The sequence below is a fragment of the Danio rerio genome, chromosome 5, assembly GCF_052040795.2.
Source record: "Danio rerio strain M-AB ecotype USA chromosome 5, GRCz13ab, whole genome shotgun sequence".
Classification (NCBI taxonomy): domain Eukaryota; kingdom Metazoa; phylum Chordata; class Actinopteri; order Cypriniformes; family Danionidae; genus Danio; species Danio rerio.
Genome location: NC_141025.1, coordinates 27,963,623 through 27,986,500, shown reverse-complemented (window position 1 = coordinate 27,986,500; position 22,878 = coordinate 27,963,623). Strand labels below are relative to the sequence as shown.

Below are 22,878 nucleotides of genomic sequence, written 5' to 3'. Positions count from 1 at the left end.
CGTTTATTGGTTATTTGCCTAATAAATGACAACTACGTTTTTTAAATGTAAAACTTTAACAGATTCCTAATATTTTCTAATGATATTTGATCTAATAAATTTGAATTTTGAAAATAAATATTTTTCATATTTCTTTATTATAAATCTTTAGGAAATGTTTTTGGTACATCAAAAAGTGTGGTTATGATGGCCATCCAACAAGCTAATCCTGCTAAAAATAGTGCTTAAAACATCACTAAAATGCAGCATTTAAAACTCATAATTGATAAAAAATTAAGGCGTATAACTATAAAAAGGTCCAGTTTTTGAGAAAAAAAACTTTCTCAAGGCTCACTACGGGCCTGACTAAACTTATTATTGAACTATGAGAGCAAAAAACATTTTATTACTAAAATAATCATTTATTACTCGTAAACGAGTTAAAATGTTCAATAATAGAGATTTTGATTTTAGGATAAAATCGCCCAACCCTACAATTTATTCACGACTTTATATACAAGTTTATATTAATGCTTGTTTGCTTCTGTCAGTCAAGTCCAGGGCATATTGGCAGCAGATTCATAATCACAGTCATATAAAACCTTTATAACGCTAAAAATGTTGTATAACAAAAATGCTGTTTGTCACTTCTATTGACAAACAAAAAATGATCATCATGTAATGTAAAAAAAAAACTTGACAATATGTCTTATTTTGCATCAAATTTAATTTGCAAAAACAAATTTCTGTATAGACCATTTCAATGTGGTCTTGTCATCGGACCATGAACATTTCCTGCTTGTCATCAAACTATTTCATAACTGTAACAAGAGGCAATTCAATCAAAACTTAATGTTAAAACTGCTATCATAAGATTATTTATCAATAAGTTTCTCTTTTTGGATTCTTGGAAGCTTTAGAAATTAAAAATGTAAAACAGGAAGTACGTTGGTACCATTGTTTTTGTTTACTCAAAATGGTCTACAGTAACTACATCAAAAGGCATTTTATATGCAAGCACACACACACTATTGTGAAAAAATTTGACTAATTTTTTTTAAAAACAGTATTCAAAAACATTTATATAAACAATTAAGCAATTCAAAAAGACAATTAGCACTGTTGCCTTTAGCCAATTACAATTAAACAACTAAAACTAAACCAATGTGGTGGACAGTATAGAATGATAACCATTTCAAGGTATACTGTGGTTTCGAAAAGTCAAGGTTTTAACACCACCAAAATTTTCTGCTATACCGTTACTATGGTATATGTAAGACTTTGTATCTAAGTTTATTTATTTTTATTTTTTATTATTATTATTTTTTTGGACATCAGTATTTCCAGCAGAAAAGATATCCAAAGATGCTGTTTTTGAAACAGTTTTTGAAAGTAATAATAAACAGAGCAAAAGTCAATGACTCATTTAAATTACTTAGCCTGACATGTTTACTGCTCCAAAATATTTTAAATGTTTCTCAAAAAAATTTTTAAAGGGGAATATATTTGTCGATGTTGTTTTTTTTTTTTTACCAAGACATTCAAAAACTATATATTTTAGAGCAGTAATCACAATACCGTGAAACCGTGATGTTTTTATCCAAGGTTGTTACCGTCAGAATCTTATACCGGCCCATGCCTAGGACAGACTGTAGCAGATTGAGGTAAAGTTGTTCTTTTGCATTTATAAAATCAATCACTATCAAGATACAACATTGTTCACTGTCAATTAAATAGTCCTAATGTTGTTTTGAAGTCATACTTACATGCGATTTCAGACAGAATATTACCGCAAAAAAAGTAGCGTGGTAAACATTAGGCTATATGAAAACCTGACACAAGTTGTCACTGTTCAAAAATGAAGGAATGTGGGAATATAAAAGCAACTTTATCTTATTCTGTAGCAGATCTACTGTTTTACAATGAAATATACATTTAGGCTATTATTACTATGCAGTGAGGGGAGTAAAACTAACAACATGACTTAATTGGGATGTTTTACTACAGTATGTCAGAGAGTCAAACTTTTTATGCTCCTCCCTAAATTCCTCTTCTGAAGACCCTAAACTCAAGAGATCTGCGTTTCAGCATGTTATATCCGTTCATAAAGAGGTGAACATACAACGAGCCACGACTTGAGAGTCATTATATAGCCTACGACATTTAAACAGTATGCAAGTATTCGTGAGTTTAAACTTGAACCTTTTCCGTTTGGAGTTAAGTAAGACGATACCTACTGACTTAATCAGAGCTAGGTGCACGTGAAAGTGAAATCCCACTTACGTGTATATCTATTGGTGAGAATTGTATTATCGTTCATGATGTGGAAGCTGCTGGCCTGTGTTTTCATGGCCTCGACGCTGCATGCGCGCGTTCTACGGAAGAGACACTCTACATGCGCGCATCAGTGCGACCTGTCCCGCTGCTCATCTTCTCTGGAGTATTGTTATTTCGGCGTGGTGATGGACAGCTGTGGCTGCTGCTCGGTGTGTGCGGCAGGAGAGGGAGACTATTGTGGAGAAGATAGACTTGGAGTGTGCGGTGCGGGGATGACCTGTGAAGAGCGGAGCGCTGAACGCAGCACGTGCGTCTGCGACTCCCATGAGCCAGTGTGCGGCAGCGACGGCAGGACTTACCCCAGCATCTGTAGACTCAAAGCGGAGAACAGACGGGCGAAGACGAGCGGCATACCTGCTGTCATTTTCATCCAGAGAGGGCCCTGTGAGACCGGTGAGGGAATCAAAAAAACGTGCATAACATCCGGCCTGTCAAATTTGACAACATTTAATCACTTAACTTAAATAGAAGCTAGTTGTTCTGTCAACAACAATTTAAATAAATGTATTTATTTTAAACATCTATTTTGACAAATGACTTTTTGCAGTCCACTCATAAAAATAAAGGGGTTTCATTCTTTAAAATAAAGGTTTGGGCAGTGTTGCTGTTGCCCTACTTGAATATTTACCAATAAAAATTATCAACAAATTGTAGTGCAAAGTTATTCATATATCGTTTTTTTCCAAAACAAAACAAACAAAACTACCTTTTATGCAATGAAAATATTCCATGGAGATACAGGCTCTTCATAGAACCATCCATGCCAAAATAAATTAGATTCAATTAACCTTTACTTTAGAATTAACCTTTATTTTAAAGTCATTTTTTATTTAAAAGCTTTTTAGTGAACTAAAGAATTAAAAAAATATATGAATTAAATAAAAAACATGGTCCTTCCTGACACCATTTCTGTTTATTACATGTTACCTTGTAGTAAATTATTCCATTTTAAATGTAATCGATTGTAAATGTAAATCCAAATTATTCATTATTCAAAACTGTTAAAAGTCAAATAAATAATTCTACAAGTAAAAAGCTTTTATTATTCAGCATCAATGAAATGGACTTAATCATTTAATTGATTTCTGTCTTTCATTTATTTGCCATAATCATGTTTTCCCTTACATTTAAAATAATTAAAACAATGATTAACCATTTGACTGCTGCTCTACCAAATAGTTGACCATGTTTTTACTGTTTTAAATAAAGACTATTACAGTAATTTGAAAAATGACTGTTTTAAATAATGGTTTACATAAACAGCATTGTTGGTTTTCAAAAAAAATCAAACAAACATAATCCTGTTGCACTACTGCAATTGATTTTGGTTTTAAAAAATAAGAAGCAGAAGAAGAAGAAAACATTTTAAATAAATAAAAAATAAAGATGATTTAATATTCAAAATTGTTTTTTTTTTTATTGTTTTTAAATGAATTGGTTTTACACTTTATATTTCCTATAGTATATATATATATATATATATATATATATATATATATATATATATATATATATATATATATATATATATATATATATATATATATATAAATTTCGGTACTTTTAACATAAACCGAAATATCAACCAGTTGGTGGAGGTTGATATTTTAAAAACTATGGGATGTGTTGAATAAAGAAATTGAGTGTGTTAACTAGCGACATTAGGAGTTAAGAAATGGAATAAAAAAAATTATCTTGGTGGGGTATTTAAAGGGTTAATCAACAGATTATTGACTGCTATGGTTTCAGTTTCTAATTTCCATTCGAATAAAATTAATCATAAAGACAAAAAAGGAATTTTAACCTACAAATTCTCAAAGCTGCATTACATAAAATGTCTATTTCAAGCACAATTTTTGTATTTCTGATGTCTAATCCACCTAAATTCTTACAGTTATACTTACTTTTTATAAGTGCGAAAGTAAAAAAAAATCAAAAAGTCATTCAAGGGGCATATCATATCAGATATGAGTGAGTGCAGCTTGACTTAACAGCTTCATGCAAAATTCAACCAAATCCCCTCATAAAAAAGTAAGAGCAGGCATTTACGTGATAATAGATTTATGACTCTACCCGCAAACCTCTGCAGTAAAAGAGTTGTAGCATTTCAAATCTATTTCAATGTCACGGGAACATTGATAGCATTCATTTGAGCGCATGTCAGTGCTGGCATTCAGCAGATTTACACATTACAGAAGAAGGGTTTGGTTGAAGTCAACTCTTTCTTTAACACTTGTTGTTACAAGCCTGATCACGGAGCAGTTTTGGGACATTATTATTGCCATAGCATGTTGATTTAAAAAAAAAAGGTACTGAAATCATGAAATTAAATTGTTATAACTACCAGAATCTGTATCATTTTAGGTTATTAAACTTTTTAAATGCCTTTATGATCATCATGCTAAGATACCTGTGGTGTGATTTCCAAATGAAAGTGATCATATTGTGTTTTCTTCCTCACAGCTTGAGACATGTTTTAACACAAATGTTTGTCAAGTGCCTACCGTGTTCTTTTCTTGATAGTTTTCCACAATTCAAGGTGATCTGATAGCACTGACAGCTGGTATTTGAACAGTAGGAGATTGTTTTTTTTACTATCAGAGGAATCAAGCAAAATAACGCTTCGGAGTGATTGGACGGTAAGCAATTACACAACTGCTTTTAAAAGGGCAGTTCACAGGAAATCTAAATCCTGCTGTAATTTACTGACCTTCATTCTTCCATGGAAATCCTTCTAGGAAAGTGTTCTCTTCTATAGAGTAAAAGTGGATGGGGTCCAGATGCTGTCAAGCTTCATAAATGACAAAGTGCAGATGACTCATCATCATGTTCTATATTCAAAGTCCTCTGATGTCATCTGATGACTGTGAAGGCACAAGCTTAAATTGAATTTTCTCTCTGAAAATCCCGCTTGACAGCTGTGGGCACCTGTTGGATTCATTGTCGTTCCTTTTATCTTACACAGATGAAATAATTTGGACATAAAAATATATGTATACCATAATTCAATTAGTGACTTATTTATTTTGGTAATTGTCTTCAGAAAAAGTTTTTGTTTTGCTGATTAAAAGTCTCTTCGCATCCTGATAGCAATCATTAGGTTAAATGCTCCAAATGTATTTATATGTAATATTCTGTGAAAGGTGTAGGACCAAGAAAGGCTTGTCCAATCAAAACATTAGGTCCGCACATTACTATAGGCTGTACTACCTATCTGTCTAAATATGGAATTGCATACCTCTGCACATTCTGTTCATGCAGAATAGATAACATCATCAGCAAATAAATACACCCCCCAGCCACTTTATTAGGTACAACTGCACGGTAATGCAAATTTCTAATCAGCCAATCACAAGGCAGCAACTCAATGCATTTAGGCATGTAGACATGGCCAAGACGATCTGCTGCATTTCAAACCAAGCATCAGAATGGGCTAGAAAGGTGATTTAAGTGGCTTTGAACATGGCATGCTTGTTGGTGCCAGGCAGGTTGGTCTGAGTATTTTGGAAACCGCTGATCTACTGGGATTTTCACAGGTTTACAGAGAATGCCTTGTTGATGCCAGAGGTCAGAGGAGAAGGGCCAGACTGGTTCGAGCTGATAGAAAGGCAACAGTAACTCAAACCACTCGTTACAACCTAGGAATGCAGAAGAGCATCTCTGAACATACAACACGTCCAACCTTGAGGCAGATGTGCTACAGCAACAGAAGACCTCACCGGGTGCCACTGCTGTCAGCTAAGAACAGGAAACTGAGGCTACAATTCGCACCGACTCACCAAAATTGGACAATAGAAGATTGAAAAAATGTTGCCTGATCTGATGAGTCTTAATTTCTGCTGCGACATTCGGATAGGGTCAGAATTTGACATCGAAAGCATGGATTCATCCTGCCTTTTATCAATAGTTCAGGCTGGTGGTGGTGGTGTAATGGTGTGGGGGATATATTCTTGGCACCCTTGGGCCCATTAGTCCCAATTGAGCATCGTGTCAACGCCACAGCCTAGCTGAGTATTGTTGCTGACCATGTCCTTCTCTTTATGACCACATCTTCTGATGGCTACTTCCAGCAGGATAACGCGCCATGTCATAAAGCACGAATCATCTCAGATTGGTTTCTTGAAAATGACAATGTGTTCCATCCAAAGTGAACAGATCTCAACCCAATAGAGCACCTTTGGGATGTGGTGAAACTGGAGATTCACATCATGGATGTGCAGCCATCAAATCTGCAGCAACTTCCTGAGTCTATCATGTCAATAGGGACCGAAATATTTGAGGAATATTTCCAGTACCTTGGTAAACCTATACCGCGATGGGTATCAGAAGGCAAAAGGGGGTCCTACCTGGTACTAGTAAGGTGTACCTAATAAAGTGGCCGGTGAGTGTATATATCTTTAATAAATCTGTTTTGTTCAAATGCAGCAAAATAGAAAATGACCAATCCTTTGGAAATACTTACTTTATATGTCATTGAGCCTAAAATCAAATCACATTCCAAATAACTTTTCCAGCCTGTGAAATGTTTTTGTAGCCTTCTGTACCTAATCTGTGCCTTTCTAAACTTTATCCCGAAGGTCTTTCGGTAAAGGTATAGATTTTTACAGGGTATGATGATGTTCTATAGTCACTGTATATTACCTATATTCACTGAGAAATGGATATGGATAACTCACTCATGCTGCATTATAAACACTAAAAAGTCCTAAATGATGTACAGAATGCATAATTTGCTTCTCACACCAATTAAGATTTACTTGATTTATGTTTTATGTGCCAAATTAAAAGCAGAATCATTTTTGAAAACAACTCAATGATAAAGTTTAGGTTTCAGGTAAAACCCCTGCTTTTATGCATACAAATGTTCTCTGGCGTCTGGCCATGAGGTTCACATTTATTTTGTTTTGACAGCTATATACCTTGGGATATGTGATCCATCTATGAAAACCATGTGGCATGTTCTGTCAGCTATGCCTTGCCAAGTTCAGGGGGGTCCCCAAAGGGCTCGAAAACACAATGTCACAAACAATTCAGCTCTAAAAGTAGACCCAGTATGCCGAAATAGCCAAGGGAAGACCTATTTCATCTAGTTCTAACATGTTTGATAGATTACGTAAACTTTCTATTCACACATCACATCACAAATTTGCATTTATGAAGCTACAGATGTTTCTTTGACAGTGTATGAAAAGAGATAATGATTTAAACAATTACGTCTTTCTCTATTAGGTTTTAATGTGCCGCACTGGTGGTTTAGTGCCACAATAGCTCATTTACCACTACAGATATATCTTTGTGTGTACTGTATGTGTATATTTGTGTGCTTACCTGTTGAGGTTTTCTCCAGGGAAAGCTGTACATGTAATGTCTGGACCTTGACTTTCCCTCCGAGGAGCACAGCGGCTGTCAGCTGCCACAGACTTGGGGATAAGCATGTAACATCAGTATCTGTGAAGACTGTGTGACAAGTTTTCCCTCAGTGACTTCAGGTTGCAGGGTGAAGAAATGAGCTGTACGGGGCCTGTTTGCTTTACTCATACCCAGTCGCCCACACGCTACTATTGTTGGTGTACATGTTCAAGAGCTGCAGTATATTCTGACATTTGTTATGCATTTTAAGATTTGGATCTTGCAAGTGTTTATGTTGGGTTTTTCAGAGTTTTTTTTTTTTTTTGCTGATATTTTTCAGCTTGGTTAAGAAAATAACAAAATAAAAATGATTAAAAACAGATAGGACATATTTAAATGTGTTGAAACAGGTTTTAAAGGAATAAAAAAAGATATAATAATGTCATCTACAGTATCTGACGTAGCACAGTGTTTTAAGTCTTGATTAAAATGTGCCTAATGTTGGACCACATCTGATTATTTTTGAAAGCTGATTCCAGCAGCGAGGGGTGTAGTAGTTGAAGGCCGATTCACCCTGCTTTGACTGATCTTTTGGAATTTCTAATTTACTTGATCCTAATGATCTGAGTGATCTGTTAGGTTTGTATTCAGTGAGTAAATCTGAAATGCATTAAGGTCCCAGGCCAGTAAGTAGGCAAGTTTTCTACACCAGATAACATTCTGTCCATATGTTACAACGAAATTGGGGAAAACTATATTGCAATATATGATGAGATATGAATGCAGTTTCACCAGAAGATGTGAATAGCTCTATTTGGAAATAATTCACAATCTTAGATTTACTGTGATGATTTTCTTTATATTTTGTCATAAAATATAATAAACTAATTACAAGCATATAGAATAAATTCAGCACGGCCAATATACAAAGGAAATTAAATAATGAATGAGTGCTTTATGCTTTTCTGGAGAGTCTAATATCATTCACATAAATTGATTAATCATACGTACATTTACACTCTTGTTTTCATCATATAAATAAATACAATCCATCTTTGTTAAAGTAACAGACTATAAAAGTTCCCTGAAGTACTTTGAAATCTGCATTTTTATTCAATGTTTGACAGACAGGGACATAGAGTAGTCCCTCCCCCTTTTAAAAACAGCCAATAGCATTCTATTTGAATCACAACTGTGCCAGTCAGAGCTGTTGAACTCGTCAGATTCTTGACAGCCACAGTCTATAACAGTAATACGGAGTCATTTCTCCATACAGTTTTTGGCAAAATTCAAATGTGTTCCATAAGTTTTTGTGTTCCATGTCAACTTTCGCATATGATCCACTCTCTGCTGAAGCAGACCATTCCTGCACATTGCACACATCACATTACTCATTACGTGAAAGCAAGTTTTTATCCACCCAAAAGGAAAGTATATTTCCCCAATTATTATTTTTCAATTATTTTCTTCTGTGTTTAGGTCAGGGGTGCCAAAACTTTTTCTTATGAAGGGCCAAAAACCAAATTTGATTGAGGGTGGTGGGCCGAACGTAAACTATTTCCTTACAGTTAGCATGGTAAATTCCAAATGTATTTATATAGAGAAATAAATAGAAAAATAGAATAATCATATTAATAATTAAATATACATTTTGACATTTTACAATGAATTTCTTACAATAAAATTTTTTTTAAATCGCATTCATAACACAAATTGAGTTCAAAGCGGAAAACACAAGTCAAGCTGCACTTGCTTTCGCCTAGGGTTTGCTCATCAGTCTTGATTGATCTGTCAAGTGACAAAGTATTTACATATTACCCATCTCATTCACAACATTGAATTAAATCATTTAATTTCAGTTTGGTTTTTTTGTAGCTCAACAACTAAACTAACAAAAGGTTGTGATAAATTAAAAATGTTAATCTCTGTCAGTGCTTATGGCGTAGTGAAAAGTGCATTGACACATGCACTCCGGTGCTTACAGCGACGTTAATTCAATTCCAGCCTCAGGGTCCTATGCTGATCCTTCCCCTCTCTCTGCTCCCCACACTTTCCTGTCAGTACTCTCTACCATCCAATTAAAGTGAAAACCTCGAAAAATCATTATAAAAAAAAAAATAAAAAAAAAATGATTATATCCGTTGAAGGCATTCGCCCCAACATTTCCCATCATTCTCCCTCTATTTTTAGATGGGATAGCGGGCAAAATCAAAGGTTACGGACCCTAGTTTGAGCATCTCTAGTTTAGGTGAACCCTCAGTTTGAACACTTTTTGATGTGAATAATAGTGCCTTGAATGGAGCGGGGTCAGTCAGATACTACAGAGAATATGATTAGTCAGAAAAACATGAGAAACATCAAAAAGTATGAGGTGACATTAAAAAAAATGTTGCCAAAGGTGACAAACCTAAAGATTTGAATATTTTTATATTCTAAAATTTAATTTTGTCACTAATTTGGAGCACACTAGATTATAAATTACCTAAAGACTAACATGTTGATACTAATTTAAACAAAAATTTTGATTTCACAGGACCTTCTTGTGCCCAAATGCTCAGTCACAAGTCCCAAAGGGTTAGTTCAACTCGCAAAAATTAATTTAGCTGATATTGACTCACCCTCAAGTGGTTTCAAACCTTTATGGGTTTCTTTTTTCTGTTGAACCCGTTGGAATGTTGGTTACCAGTAGCCATTTACATCAATAGAAAGAAAGAAATTTCTGACATTTTTCAAAAGTACCTTATTTTTACAGCAGAAGAATGAAACTCAAACAGGTTTAGAACAAGCGGAGGATACGTAAAAAAGGATATATCTATTTTGGAGTGAACTACCCCTTTAAAAACATGACTCTTGACTAAAACAATGACTCTGTTAATCATGTGTTTTGAACTGTGGTGTCTGATCAGCTACATTCCCTTCTTAACATTGCACATCCGGAGTTGTAGATGTTGAAAATATATATATTGTGCTTGATACTTTCTCATTTAATTTGTGTCATTTTTTGCCTGTTCTGTTTCCTTTAAAGGGTCTCGAAATCCAAGCAGCATGCGCTACAAATTTAACTTCATAGCAGATGTGGTGGATAAGATCGCCCCTGCAGTGGTCCATCTAGAACTCTTTAGTCGGTAAGGACAGATGGTGTTGGTTGTGTAGATGCTGAGCAGAGAGTAGATGCTTGGTTTTCCAAGCTGGCTCTGACTCAACTCTTGATGTGTGATTAAATTATGGTAATATAATTGTTTTTGTGTGTTTGTTTTTCGGCAGACTTTCAGAAATAGAGTAGACAGTGTATACTGCGGTTTGGATCAGATTATTTGTTTACAAGAGAAGTGAGAAAATATGAAGTGTCATCACCAACAAACATTTAAAGGAGCCGTATGTAAGATTTTGACTCAAAAGCTTATAAATACCATAATATGTTTCCAGATGTTTATGAAACATGTTAAGTGAACATACTTGTTTATTTGACAATGCTAAAGTCAGATATTCTGTGCTATGTGCCAGAACGTCTGTCTTCGTTATGGTCATTTAACCCACCCAATGCCAGCTTAGCCAATTATATATCAGCACCCCGGGTTGCCTTGGTGGAAAACAGCGTATTTTATTTATTCAGTCAGTCAGAAAGGCTCTCAAAGTATGCGCCCACGACCAAAATGAGACTTCCGGTGGACAGTAGCAGTCTCCGAAATGAGACGCAGATTCAGAGTTCCACATGAGGAGGTTATTAATTAGCAAATAATATAAATATTACAAATGTGGGCGCAGGTTACCCCATGTCCTAACAACACACTACCTGACAAGATTTGCAGTGATAAGCAATTTGGCTGTTTGCACCAGACGAAATTTAAAAAAAGCCATTTAGAAGCACAGAATAGTGCACTCCAACTAAATGGTAGGGTTTACAATCTAATTAATACATATTAAACCTCTTTAACATTATTATATGTACATTCTGAATGATAGATATTTGTTGGCTTCCACTGAGTCACAGTTCTGAAGTTCAATGTCAAATATGCTGTTTTAGTTTGGCAATAAATGTCAAGTAAAAAGCCTTTATACTCAAAATTATTAACATTTAACACTGAATAAAGCACATGAATTGTACCTGAGCTGAGTTTATCCTGTTGTTCACCTGTGAGAAATAGAAGCAGTTTCTAAAATAGAAATTTCAGGTGTTGATTAGGACAAAAACTCCTTTTAGTTTGGAAAATATTTCTTCTATTGAGTGCCGTTGCTTTTAGTTATTTGAAAACGGTTCAAATCAGCCTTTAGGCTCAATAGTCTGGCAGACTCTTGTTGATGTCGTCAATCTGGCAACCTGCACTTGCATAGACTTGTCAGAGGAGGAGCCGAGTGAAAATGTGTTTTGATCCTGGAATGCAATACCTAGTTCAACCACTGGGTGTCAAACTTACATACTGCACCTTTAAACGCCTGCACTATTTTAAAGGATGTTAAAGGCTCTTTAAAATTGTGCTTTGCACACTAAGACTACATTCATTCGATCAAAGATTCACTAAAACTGTGACATGAAGATTTTATTTTAATAAACTTAATTTTTTTCCAGCATCATTACTTCTATTTTACTGTATTATTAATAAATTATTATTAGGATTCTTTAATGAATATGGTATTTAAAATAGCAGCATTTATTTGAAACATAATAATACAGCAATAAACGTTTACTATATTTACTTCCAGACTGCCATTTTCCAACCAAGACGTTCCTGTGTCCAGTGGTTCAGGTTTTATAGTGTCAGAGGACGGATGGATCGTCACCAATGCACACGTACTGTCCAATAAGCAACGCATCAAAGTGGAGCTGAAAAATGGCATGCTCTATGATGCCACAATCAAAGACGTGGATCAGAAATTAGACATTGCTCTTATCAAGATCGACTCAGAGGTAAGAAGCCCAAGATCTGGATCAGGGGACATGGATGAATGACTTAACCAATAACAATAAACAGCCTCCAGTAGCCATAAGTGTTCAAAATACCCTCTGTTGCTTGAGGAGAAAAAATGTTGTCCTGGAATATTACAGCTCGGGCCCTCTGGTTTATTATCAGCTACTAGCGTCACAGCTGCTGGAGGTAAATTAATCTTGGGTAGGCAGTCCAGCAGATGTTTCTGGAGTCAGCAAGGGCTCGTGCCATCAGAAATTACATTCGGCTTGTAGACAGGGTTAATTTGCTTTCTGATTTTCTCATGTCTTACAAATTCCAACTTTTCCACCTATTTTCCGAATAAGGTTGCAACCATGTCTGTTTGCCACTGACATTATGTCTTTGTAAACAGCAACAGCACACAACCCTGAAATTTCTCTCCGCGTAAATAAAAAAAGCCTTTCTGACTGATATAGAAGCAACTCCTAAGACCGTCTTTAAAGTCAAGCTCTGATCAGCGGCACAAAATATCATCTGCCAACACCAATAACGTCCCGTCATAACCCGGACCATAGCAACAGCATGTAGCACAATGATTGGTAATCACTTTAATGCAGTCCCAGACTGTGTATGGCTGCATGTGGTTTCAAAAAGGAGGAGAAAAGTGAAGAAAATGTGCTGGGGAGGCAGATGGCAATCTGTTATTTTTGCAGCGCTCAGGCCCCCACAGCAGTAGCCTGCGGAGTCAAGGTTGGGACAGAGTGTAAAAGCGTCCTGCACTAGAATCGCTGCAAATCAAGCCTGGTGCTTCCGCCTCAAGTCATAGAAATGCACCCTGCAGAGCGCAGGCAGGCGGAGACAGGCTCAGGATCAGACTGGCTGCTGGCTTCAAACATTTCAGGGAAACTTATTAGACTCCTCTAAAAGGGTGACAGCACAGAAGACAGTTGTTGTTGTTGTTTTGTTTGCTTTCTAAAGTCGCAATGAGCCAATACTATTACAAATGTGTCATCATAGCTGTGGTGATAAAAATTCCCATGTTGAAATTATGTAAATGTTAATGTGAAATTCAAACCGTAAATGTTGTTTTGATGCTGACATAAGTCTGTAATGGCCTCAATTCAAGTGACAACACACTGAGTGCTTTAACTGCGCTACTTATAGCTAGAATTATGGATAAACCGCAGAAGGTATGTTGTAAAATAAAATACAGCCTACTGAGATGTTTTTTTTTTTTTTTAACCCTGGGTTACAGCCGCAGAAATACACCAGTAAAACAGCATGAGAACTAGGATGTCATCTGACTTTACACTGACCTCAACCAAGTCATTCAGTGTTCAGTTTCATTATTGAAATGTTTGACAAAAAATGCTCTGAGATTTTTTTTCCTAATTGCGAGATGACGATACAGTCAATAAACTATAATTGTAACTTTTTTACTTGCAATATCTTTGATAAAAAGATTACAATGAAATCTTTCCTAAAGATTTACATTTTTAAACATATAGTCATTAGTCTAGTTGTTTTAGTATTCATTATAAAAGGAAAATAAGTATTGAATGTCACTATTTTAGTGACGCTGAAGGTGTCGCTGACTTGAAATTTTCCCCGGATGTTGGTAACAAACAAAGAATTCCCTGGATGTTGGTAACAGCCAAAAAAATATGATTTCTTTGCATATATGCAAAGAAATTAAACCTAATTAGTATACAAATTAAGTTATGCACAATATAATGAAATGACGCAGGGAAAAATAATTGAACACATGAAGAAAGGGGGGTGTAGAAAGGCAGTGAAAGCCCAGACAGCAGCTGAAATTTCTTAGAAGTTATTCAGCAACCTTCTGCCCTTCGTCATTGTAAATATGTAAAATATAATATTAGCTGCTTCTGTCCAACAACTACATTACCAGGATGATGAAGATGAAACCAGGGTGGACATTTCAGCAAGACAACAATCCAAATCACAGCCAATGAAAATCGCCAATGCTTTTAAAGAAAGTAAATCTAGATGTAGAATGACCCAGCCAATCACCTGACTTAAATCAAATGGAAAACTCTGAATTAAGATCAGATTAGATAGACAACAAGACCCACAAAACCATTAAGATTTTTACACTGTTATTGATATCTGTGAAAAACTTACACCTGAGCAATGCATGTGACTTCTTTCTCCATATGAGTGGCATCTTTAAGCTGCCATCACCAAAAAAGTATTTTATATAACATATTAAATTCAGTAGTTCAGTGCTTTCTCCTTATGTCATTTCATTATTACACATAACTCATTTTTGTGTTTGTACTGTTTGGGTTTTACAAAAATCTGGTTTAATTCCATGTCAACAGCTCCTCTAGAAATTTTATTCCTAGGACAAATACATGACATATTCAATACTTTTTTTACCCACTGTGATTTAACTATTAGTATCTTGATACTGGTTTTGAGTGGACTAGTTACCATTTTTTCCTTCATTCGTTTGTGTCTCAAAATAACCAGTAAGAGCATAAAATGAAGTTTTATGAACTAATTTCGAGAGGAGCACGTGATATGATTAAGCATGACTGGCCGCTCATCTGTAATCAGTAATAATCCAATCAGAGTGATCCTAGTTTACTATAAATGGATCATTTTCTCCCTACTGCTCTGTCTTCGTTTTGGAAGAATCCCCCCTTCCACCCCATCTCCTCCTTTCCCCCCCTTTTCTCAAGGGGGAGCTATCGAGACCTACCTGATCTCGGATCCCCCGATATGCATATTGACCGGGTGGGAGCCCTGGGCTCAAATATCTCAGAGCTCAGGGTTATCTCTCGGGACAGCATAAACCTGCTTTAAATGCTAAGCATGTCTAAGTTGGAACTCTTGAAAATGAGATTTACTCAATGCAAAATGCATTTTGGTACAAAAAATAAAATACAGCGTTTCTCTTTGTCTCTTTATAGACTGCTCTCCCTGTGCTTTTACTTGGTCGTTCCTCAGACCTGAGGCCAGGAGAGTTTGTAGTGGCCGTGGGCAGCCCATTTTCCCTTCAAAACACCGTGACCACCGGCATCATCAGCACTACCCACCGAGGAGGTCATGAACTTGGCCTTCAGAACTCTGATATGGAGTATATTCAAACAGATGCTATTATAAATGTAAGCGTTTCACACAGACACCTCTTCAATATTAGCGTGACTAGACAGTCAAGTGTGTTTTAATGACAATAAAAAGAATGTCCATATTTCCACTCACAGTATGGCAACTCAGGAGGACCCCTTGTAAACTTGGTAAGAAACATTTGTTATTCTCTCTCTTATTTAGCATTATATTTTGAACAAAATTCTCACTCTCAGCTGCTTACAGAGCTTGTGTATCTCTATTTGTTTCAGTAAATTTCCCCCAAGGTTATCATCGCTCGTGTTGCTATTTGTTCAGCATTCAGCGTTAGTATTCATGGTCGCTTACTGCGCAGTGTCTACTATTTCTGTGTCTCCTGCCATCTGGAAATGCAGTATACCCTGGGCAAATTACCTGCAGTGGTTTTTATTAGTCTATTGATCTTCGTAAGAGAAAACACAACATGTGTCCTTGAAGGTGCCTCGGGCTCAAGCATGCATCTGGAGTTGCAATAGAAATATTTTCAGTAATAGTGCACAATAGGAGCTTCAAAATATGTAAAAATAAATAATGATAATAAAAACCCTGCACAGATGCACCATAAACCTGAAATTAAATAATAAAGCAGTATAAGCAAAACGCTGTATTTCAAGCTGATTTAGTTACACTGAAATCTGATATACAGTACTGCACTATATATACTGCTAGCTTAAACCACTAAACACGCATTGAAGATTAAAATCGTAGACTAAAAAATTTATAAATATTTTACAACATGTATTGCCAATTGTCAGCAATAGTGTAATCATCATCAATCAATTTTTGAATTTTAGTTGTGGTATATCTTGATCTCATTGGGAAAATGTGCCCAGGGAAACATTTTTGAGAACCGACAAATGTACACATGGTTGCATTTCGTGTGTAAAACGAAACTACAGGGCAGTACCGCTGACTGCTTACCTCCATATAGATACTTTTCCAGAGTGATTGGTTTGCTTGGTAGCTCACCGCAAGCTGTGTCAGACTTTTGACGTGGAGTGGACCAGGGTTCGAGGCTGGCGAAGGACAATTACATGCCAATCAGTAAAAATAAATCTCATAAAAGCAGTAGAGCTGTATTTGGGCCATAAAAATTTGGCTTGATGGGGCCCGAGCCCGACAGGTACATTTTGATTGACAGGTTTATAAAGCCTGAACCAGTTTATAGCCCAACATTATTCAAATGTGCACATGCTCTCATACACAGCTCTCAGCAGTATATTCTGAAGCCTGATCTAAAGTATTTTTAAGTCATATATGATAAGTATGGTTAATAATATGGTTATATTTGCTGTTTTACTCATGTTATGGTCATTTTGATGGCATTTTTGATCTCCACTGTTTATACTCTACACACACATATATACAGTAATTAACCTAATAAATAAACCCAATGATTACCATCCCTTCTGTATCTCAAGATAGCTGTTCGTTCATTACAGTGCATTTCAATGTTATGCTCCCTGTTTGTGGTTTTAAGGATGGGGATGTCATTGGCATTAACACTCTGAAGGTAACACCAGGAATATCATTTGCCATTCCCTCAGACCGAATACGACAATTCCTCGCAGATTCCTACGAAAGACAAAGAAAAGGTCTGCAAACTCCAAGTCTATTTTTTTTTTTACTTGAATTAATTCATGAATTGGCAGTTAAATCCGCTGTGGAGACTCCAGATTAATAAAGGGACTAAGCCGAAAAGAAAATGTATGAATGTATTTATGGTTTAGTGCTGCCAATTCTGTCATTTACTCATACTTATGTGGTTTTAAACCCCTAAGATTTTTGTTCATCTTCAGAACATAAATAATGATATTTTTAAGAGATTTGACAGTCAGTTTGCCCCAGAAATCTTATAAAGTGCGGTTTATTTATAAACTAATTTGGAGAGGATCACTTGCTTAAGATCAACACGGCTGGCACTATATTAGCTTCATAATTTGCCCTATCAGATGATTACGGACGCATTATAAATAACCAGAGCTTTTCACTCCAGTTATCTTCATCTTGAACTCTTGAAATGTTTGCAAAGAAAGACAAGAATACATTTTATTGAATCAAGGTGCTTAAACCAAGACTTCTGAAGATATTTATACTATGAATTATGAATGAATAAAATGTTGGCTTTGTACTAATATAAAGATTGCACAGCAGGTACAAACAGAAGCTCAACCATCCCTGGCTGACATGCAACGCCAAACCTCTTTGGTTCTAGAAAACACACAAATTTCCTGCATGACACACAGCTTTCACCTCATTGGTTCTTCAGTAATGTGCCAAACAAGCTTGATTGCACTTCCTTGATCAAGTTTGATTATGCATGTTTAAACGCCCAAATTAAAATGTGTTCATTCATTACATGAAGTGATTATGTCTTTTCAAAAGCCTTGAATTAAATACATTGGAAAAACCTCTCTGGTTAGATTTAGATTATTCTCCGCATAAGGTTGAGAAACTGATAACAGAACTTTTTATTATGGGGTGAACAAATAAACAGATAAAACAAATAAAATCGTGACTACTATGTTTACATGGACATCAGTAATCAAATTATTTGCGTTAAAGGGCACTTATGATGATAATCATCTTTTGTAAGCTGTTTGGATAGAACTGTGTGTAAGTATAGTGTGTCCATAGTCATATTGGGGTGATATAAAGCCAATAAGTCTCTTTTTATAAATTTCCTGACGTTAAAATAGGATCCAAATCCCTCCCATTTTAAGGCCCACCGCAATGTGACGTAGGAGTGCGGTTTCCCAGCCCACCAAATTAATTGACAGCCGCGTATTAACATATATAATCATATCAACAAAACAGGACGGGCGCAAAAGCAACTGGGATTAAAAGATCGGTTCAGCTCGCTGTGATTATCAATCATTATCAAATGTGATCGAGAATGAGTTTAAAACGTTTTTAAAACAGTGCATGTTTGTAATGAATAACAGTGATTTTACCGTCTTTATCATCATAGCCGTATGTCACTACAATTATAAAAGAAGACGCTTCAATCCTGGTTTGTGGACGTTAAATCAGGTTTATTTTGTTTATTAACATTAGGGATATCCATACAGCAGTGGAAATTAACGTGTGTCCTGTCATATTTGCTGTGCAAAAACAGTGCAAAGTTAGTGTGTGAACTTTGTAACAACATTGTGTGTGACTCATCGAAAAGGTTTGAATTAACTCTACAACAAATACTCATTGTAGTACTTCTTACAAACGTTACATGAGATCTGCTTCCTTCATGTCTGTCACTGTGCTGTTTATCTAACGCAGCCGAGTCAGGCTCTGACAGGCATGTGCGAACGGTAGATGGGAAGAAACTAGCATTAAGACAAAAGCAACAAAAACAGCTACATTGTGTTCAGAGCAGAAATAACAGTATTCTGAAAAGGTATAATAAATAATCTGATGGGTGCTTTGAGCTGAAACTTTACAGACAAATTCTGGAGACACAAAAGACTTATCTTTAATCCTGAAAAAAGAGGTGAAATAGGTGCCCTTTAATACAGATAAAGCAATAATATGATCAAAGTGTTTATATGAGTTGCTTTTAGAAAAGTTCCATCTTGCATGTTATAGTACACTAAAAATTGTAATCACAAAAAGTCAAGACAGCAAATATTTGTATGTTGCATTAAGTTATTAAGCTTTCATCTAACTTTAAGATATACAAAGTTTAACTTAATATTTTAATATTAATATTATATTATTTTTAATATTATTATTTTTTTTTAATGACTACAACAGTTCATTTGATTCAACTAAAAAAAATTAGGCAGCAAGATTTTTTTTCAGTGTACAAAGATTGATTAATCTCATTACATCTTATCCAATGTTTCCTCCAGAGTTTCATGTAATTTCATGCGTTTCTTTTTTTTATTAATTTTATTTTACTTCAACTGCAGTTCAGCATTTTTACTTTCTTTCAGCAACATTTCATTGATGTCCTAGTGTCAAACTCTGACATACTGGATGAGAGTATGAAATAGGGGCTGATAGGAGAGAGTTATTTAATGGAAATTGATACTGCACCCCAAATTAAAAGTAAACTTCAGCATTGTCTTAATCAGGGTATTGGTGTTCATGAAAACATCCTGACTGATAGATGGGGCGAACAATCTCTTCAAAAGGGATAGTTTACTCAATTTTTTTTATTTACTTACTGTTTACTCACCCTCAGGTTGTGCCAAACCTTTGGGTTTCTTTCTACTGTTGAACACAAAATAAGATATTTTGGGGAAAGCTGAAATCTTGTAACTGTTGCCATCCATAGTCAGAAAAACAAATATTATAGAATTCAAAGGTAACAGGTTACAGCATTCTTCAAACAATCATCTTTTGTGTTCAACTGAAGAAACTTAAATGGGTTTCAAACAAGAATTTTTCATTTTTGGGTGAACTAGCCCTTTAAACATCTGTTTCTCACATTACAGGAAGAACACTGACTAAAAAGAAATACATGGGAGTGAGAATGCTTCAACTTTCAGCTGCGTGAGTTTCTTCCTTTCAAACCCTTGATGAAGATGTCAAATAAACTTTGCACCATTTTGATGTTGTGATGCTTCACTTGTTTAATCAGTTTGATTAGGGAGCTCAGGGAGAAGGAGAGCAGCTTCCCTGATGTGAGCTCAGGAGTCTATGTGTATGAGGTTATTCCAGGGACAGCTGCCTTCAGGTAAAGAGATTTGCCTCCACCCCTCATCCCACCTCTCCCGATTATCCCTTACTGCACCTATTTTTACACTCATCTAAGCCCAGAGGCCCCTTTCAAACCATCATAACCTTCAGTCAGATCAAGATTTACTGAATATCCTCATCGGATGCCACAGGGGCTTTTACATATTTGCCCAGTGAATACACTTTTTCCTGCTGCACCCCTGTTTTATAATAACATTCCCCTTGTGGTGTTTTGTTTTTGTATGTAAAGGGTCTAGTTTTGAAACCCATATTATTTCACAAAATTTCAGATTTTTTTTTTTTTTAATTCTGCAATGTCCTCACCCTCATTTCATTCCTGACTTCCTTTCATAAGTGATATTTTGACAAACTGAATCAAATGCTTTGCTTGTTTTTTTTTTTTACCAACATCATTCAAAATATCTTCAATAACAATAAATATGTCTCACAGAAGAAGAAAACAAAGTCAGATACTTGTTTGGAATGAAATGATGGTGAGTTTATATATTGGAATTAGCCGTGTCCTCTTCAATTGACCCTTCGCTAAGCCACACCCAAAAACCGTCATCCACCAATCGTGGCTTATCAACCATAACTACGCGCAGGGGCTCTTTCAAGCTTTTGAGCGAGGCAAACAGACGAGAGCGTTGTGCATGTGGATTGTGCAAATCTGATACCCGGTATCCTAAAAGTTTGGACGGATGGTGGAATTTTTTCCCTTTTCAAAACCAAAAACCCAAGAGGAGAAATTCCTGACATTCAGTGATAGACGGCAATTAATCTATTAGGCTTTTTGGCTAAAAATAGAGAAATCAATTTGTTATTATTAGATTATTTTAAAATTTCCCCTCTACTGCTGAACATGAGCTAAGCTGTTGAATGGTTAGCATATGAGCTAACCATATAAGCTAGCTTCAATTTTTATTGAATTATTCTCTAATCGGTTGCTTATTATGACTCGAATATACTCCTGTAATGCATACTGCAGGCCTTTTTTGTCTGGCTTTCTCGGATATTTCACCTGTTCGCCAAAAATGAGATTATATCCCTGGCAGTGTCTTACACCGGCGCTTACATATTGTAAAAGCCTTGAACGAAAGCTTGACAGGCGTAGCAACAGTAAATAAGGAGGGCTGGGATTAGCGAAGGGTCAATTGCTTTATCTACTTGAACAAATTCATTAAACAGAACTATTTTTGGCAAAGAAATTATAGTATAGATCTTTTCAGATTAAGATTCAAAGTCTGATCAGTTATCTGTTGAAATTATATACACTGCATTGAACAATGATGAAGAGTTTTTTTTTTTTTGTAGTGCTGGCATGCTCAACCAAGACGTGATAATCAGCATTAATGGACAACCAGTGTATTCCACGGAAGATGTAAGTCAGGCAGTACAGTCGAATGAAATTCTCTCTTTGATGGTGCGCCGTGCTCAGAAAGAGATCACACTAACAGTAGTTCCTGGAGAAGTGGACTGATAAGGATCATGCTTCTAAAAATTAACTGAATAATGATAGCAGATGACATCATGAAGTGTAAAGGCTCACTGATGCAGTTTGATACACACATATGCAGGTCTTTTATGTGTAAGAACTTTTGTATATATTCTTCTGACAGATTTTGCCACTTTTTGTTGATTTTTTTTTAGGAGTTTTAAGTTGCAAAGTATACTGTATGTTATTGTTATTCATTACCACTCGAAGGTGTGTGGGCAGTTCTTTTTTGTTCAGAATTACAGTAAGAATACTAGTAAATACAGTAAAAAAAAACTAGTTTTCAGCATCATTAATCCACTATTCAGTGTAACTTGATCTTTCTAATAAGCTAATTTGGTGCTCAATAACATTTGTTATTGTTAGCAATGCTGAACAGTTTGTGCTGCTTAATATTTTATAGAAAATGCTACACTTTTCAACCTCCTGAAAATATATATGTAAATATAACTCATTTGTAACATCACAATGTTCTGAATGTCACAAATTAATCTTTTCTGGAAATGTTTTTTTTAATTTCTGTTAGAAAATGTTACTGTTCAGTAATGTATGAGACAGTTAACGAAAGCACTTAATAAAAAAACAGTTTGAACTTGTGCATAGTGTCTTAAAAATGGATGCACCTAATCTTCAGCTGCTAAAAATTATTCACCAAGTGTTTTTTTAACAAAAAGAAGAAAAATGCCCACAAACATGAGACAAAAAAAGGTTATGTTGTACTGCATTGACCAGCAGTGTTCAGCGTGCTTGTTTCACTCTACCTCTAGCCTTATTGATTGTGTGGAGTGAAGTGGCTTTAACACTGTATGCTAAAAACGCTGCACTTTAAACACTGCTGAGACTAGTAGCTTAATAAGACATCAAAGTAACTAATTACTTTTTGATGTAACTCAGTAGTATAAAGAAGAAAAATTAGCAACCTATTGAAGGCAGAACATCAGGTTTGCTCAGCTAGGGGATACGCATTGTAAACAAAGAAAGATGTGGTGACTGGGTGTGGAATCATGGGAAATGTCT

General features: G+C 35.6%; 2 protein-coding genes across 3 annotated transcripts in view; one reads left to right on the top strand and one right to left on the bottom strand.

The window, feature by feature from the left end:
• Positions 1–2,749, bottom strand: part of unc5db (unc-5 netrin receptor Db) — a 443,298-nt gene extending 440,549 nt beyond the window's left edge. Inside the window, exon 1 of one of the 2 annotated variants that reach the window (XM_087253524.1) lies at positions 2,616–2,749. The gene's annotated coding sequence lies outside the window, so the exon portion shown is untranslated. Of the gene's footprint in view, positions 1–2,262 lie in introns of both variants that reach the window. The other variant, XM_087253523.1, reaches the window with a different exon arrangement.
• On the top strand, positions 2,074–22,457 carry htra4 (HtrA serine peptidase 4). Its single transcript, XM_087253530.1, has 9 exons — positions 2,074–2,709; positions 10,691–10,790; positions 12,367–12,571; positions 15,491–15,685; positions 15,785–15,817; positions 17,167–17,281; positions 20,123–20,180; positions 20,269–20,364; positions 21,681–22,457. Exons 1-9 carry the CDS (start codon positions 2,298–2,300, stop codon positions 21,844–21,846), a joined length of 1,380 nt encoding a protein of 459 aa, XP_087109656.1. The 5' UTR covers positions 2,074–2,297; the 3' UTR covers positions 21,847–22,457.
• Positions 22,458–22,878: the final 421 nt, after the last annotated feature.